General features: G+C 46.4%; 1 protein-coding gene across 1 annotated transcript; it reads right to left on the reverse strand.

Annotated features, from left to right (window-relative positions):
• Nucleotides 1-595: 595 nt before the first annotated feature.
• Nucleotides 596-2,914, reverse strand: PENARI_c196G06424 (uncharacterized protein; the record flags this gene model as incomplete). The annotated part of the gene is made up of 3 exons (XM_022638127.1): nt 596-814; nt 1,030-1,287; nt 1,886-2,914. The coding sequence occupies 3 exons, from the start codon at nt 2,912-2,914 to the stop codon at nt 596-598; spliced, it is 1,506 nt and encodes a 501-aa protein (XP_022482017.1).
• Nucleotides 2,915-3,335: the final 421 nt, after the last annotated feature.

Consider the following 3,335-nt stretch of genomic DNA (forward strand, 5'->3'; position numbering starts at 1 on the left):
TTGAAAATTCCTTATATAATATATGGAACTTGTGAACTCATGAAGAATGTATGCTGTTAGACTTGGGAATGCACATTTCCGAGACCATTTTTTCTCATAGCGAGGATTGGTGATAAACTCTAATTTTCTTGAGAGAAAAGTGCAAATCCCAGTCTATTTCGTCGACTACGCAAACAGCTGTCTTTGAATTGATTGTGTGGACTTGGTGTTTTCAGAACTTTCCCGATTGTTGACGCAGAAAGTTTGCTTTGGGAAAAAAAAAAAAAAAAAAGGAAATGCTCACTTTGCGCAGACTTAGATTTGACCCATTTTACCAACTGAAGGTATCTGCTCTGCTGGCTTCCTTCATGGACTTGAGATTTCAATCCACTTACGCACACCGAAAGCTGGACCCCCCAATCAAATTCTACCAACATCGTATGCACGCCCATATGGTGGCGTCGAGTTTACAGCGATTTTCGAGAGTATCTGATTTTCAGGTTACAGAATGTACACTGCAGTAGATAGATCATCACGATAATGTCCGGTACAACGCATGCAGAACAAGTCATATTTACATTGCCTCTCTACCTGGAGCCTGGCTGCTTCTTTAGGTTTATAAATATGACTTCCATTCTTGCTCCCACTGACGGAGGGTTTTGCCGCGAATAAACGCCGTCTCCCTCGTGAAAAGGGAGCGGAAGGGGTGTGTTTTGCCCCGGCCTGCGGCGTCCTTGGCCAGTCGATCCGCTGCGTCGTTTCCTAAGTTGTCGCAATGCCCTGGCACCCACTGAAGGCGAAGCGCGGTTCCCGCCGCTTGAACCTCTATGGCCGCCTGGAGAATGGCATGGATGACCCTTTGTCCGGATTTGTTTCCCGCGTTTAGACTGCCTGCAGGGCTTATCTGCTGTCACATAGGATTCTCGCTGTCGTGTTTCCACTGTCTACAGTTCTTAGGCGCTGGTGAGCATGTTTGAACACTGTGCTCATAGCATAGAAAATGCCAATCGGCGCCGCTACGTGGACCGACCACCGGTCCATCGGTCCTACCTGCACCTGTTGCGACTCTATGACCTCTAGGTTGTTGTCAAGCGCGATAACGGCGGCACCCAAGTGGCCCTCGCGTCCAGAGGCGTCTGAGTAGCCGACAATGTCGGACGTGGACCGTACGGCCTCGGCCCGTTCTCTTGTCGTTTCTCGGTCTGACCCGATCTCAATGTTCGCGAAGGACTCGGCTCGCCATGGCGGCAGCAGTCGTGGCCAAAAGACATGAAGTAGCTTCGACAGGACCTCAATGTCTCTAACAAGCTACCAATACGCGTCTATATGAGTATAGCAAGTGTGACCATACCTATGGGCCAATCACAAAGAGTAAGCCGATTGTAACCCCGATGATAGCCGCTCTATATTCATTTCTACCTGGTAACAGGTTATAAGATATTGAAAAATATATGAAAAAAGCCATCAAAAAAGAAGGGTCGGAAGGAGTTCAGTAGAGGGAGATGATCAAAAAGACATTTATGACCTTGGAAGTGTCGCCAAACTTTCTAGACCTAATGCTATGAACCATTTCGCTCAAAGCTAGTGGGGGTTCCTTAGCCAGATACATGTTATCCTTCTGGGCTGTTTGTTCTTCTATAATTTGTTTGATTCTTAAAGGATATTTACTGAGAAACCCTATCCGAAGGCACTATAGCAGCGCGTTATTGGTATTCACACACGGATATCAAAAAAAAAAAGATACATTTTTGAGGGATCCAATTACCAATCCAATTTGTTTCGTTAAGTAGATAGTAACACTTTTGAGAAGACCAAAGGCACAAAAAAACCAATTTTCACAATGTCCATTTCAATGAGCAAAAGCAACTGGTTGCCTTTCAACTCCTTGTTGAGAGCGATAACTCACCCCGTCAACTTTCAGTCCTTGTTCATTCAACAGTGTGATGGTATCACCAAGGTTCGAGAGATGAACATCCGGAATGTCGAACGCTTGCGTTGACTTAGCACCCAAAGCTGCATCACGCGGCAGTGCTTGGAATTCACCAGCTGAATTTTTAATTTTCCAGGAAGACAGGGGCATTGTGTGGTCTTTTGGATTTGTGAGAGTAACCGACCTGCGTCTGGCTCGGGGACCATCTAACTCAGGATTGATCAACGCCTCGTCAATTGTCACAGAATCCTCTGTCATCTCGGCGTCTCTCTCCTTTGTCCCCATATAGTCACCCCAGGTCTCTGATGATATGGCATGCCCTGTCTTATCATCGGTGTGCACAGCTTGTGATGCGAATCCGAGAAAGACTCCAACCCATCGACCAGAGCGTGGGTAGTTGATCAAAAGGCCACCATCTTGGAACACACCGTCGTCATGTGCGAATCGCTTAACATTGCCTTGATTCATATGCACATTGTGAATACCTTTTCGATCGCTGAACGGTTCTCCAAATAGGTAAATATCGGCCTTATGGTCAATGGCCTGTTTGACTTCAGGTTCTAGAACATCAATCATATCATTGTTCGAACCTGGTTCGTCATGGGGTAGGATTCGACCGGTGTTGACATTGAATAAGTTGCTCCGGATGTAGTCTAGTCTCACACCAGCAGGGGTTGACTCCGTTTCTTCGAGGGGATAAAACCCCGAGGATAGGTCGGTGAGACTGTTGACGATAGGGTGATTATTGAAGTCGTGATCCACCCAGTAGGTAAGTCGCGATTCATCCTTGTCACCAGACTTGATGTTGATTGCTGCTCTGAAGAGCCCAGCAATTTCTTTGTTACCTCGGCCGGCCCGACGAAACTTGTGGCCAGAATGGTGACTCAATCCTCCTTTATCACTGAAGTATAGTGATAAATGCGGGCTTTTGTCGTCATCCGCTTCATGTTCAACAACGTAGGATACAGGGTTTGCTTTCCAGACACCGTAATTACGAAGCGGCATATCGAGGAAGATATGGCAAAAGAAATTATTCAACAAAGTGGATTTGTGGAAGGATATGATTGAAAGGTAGTTTCTTAGAATGTAGAGGTGAGCTAAGTGCAAGTATCAAGTTGAGGTGGGGGGCTGATGTAGATACTTAATAGTCGGAGCTCAGCGTCCAGGGCATGTGACATGAATATGATGTTATTCTAACACTGGGTAGTTTAGACTCACGACAAAGAAGCGTTGCGAGATGAAAGTCTCACACGCGATGCTTAAGACCAGTCCAGACTCTTGGTCTAGCTACGTTACGGTGTAGTTATTCGCCCTGCCCAGGTGGAGATCAGACCCATGACGCATTGGTGACCTAGCCAGTTACAAACGACCACCCAATGCGCACAAATCGGACAGATAAATTGTCTAGACTTTTGACAGTGATCTG

The sequence above is a fragment of the Penicillium arizonense genome (genome assembly GCF_001773325.1).
Source record: "Penicillium arizonense strain CBS 141311 chromosome Unknown PENARI_contig196, whole genome shotgun sequence".
Taxonomy (NCBI): Eukaryota; Fungi; Ascomycota; class Eurotiomycetes; order Eurotiales; family Aspergillaceae; genus Penicillium; species Penicillium arizonense.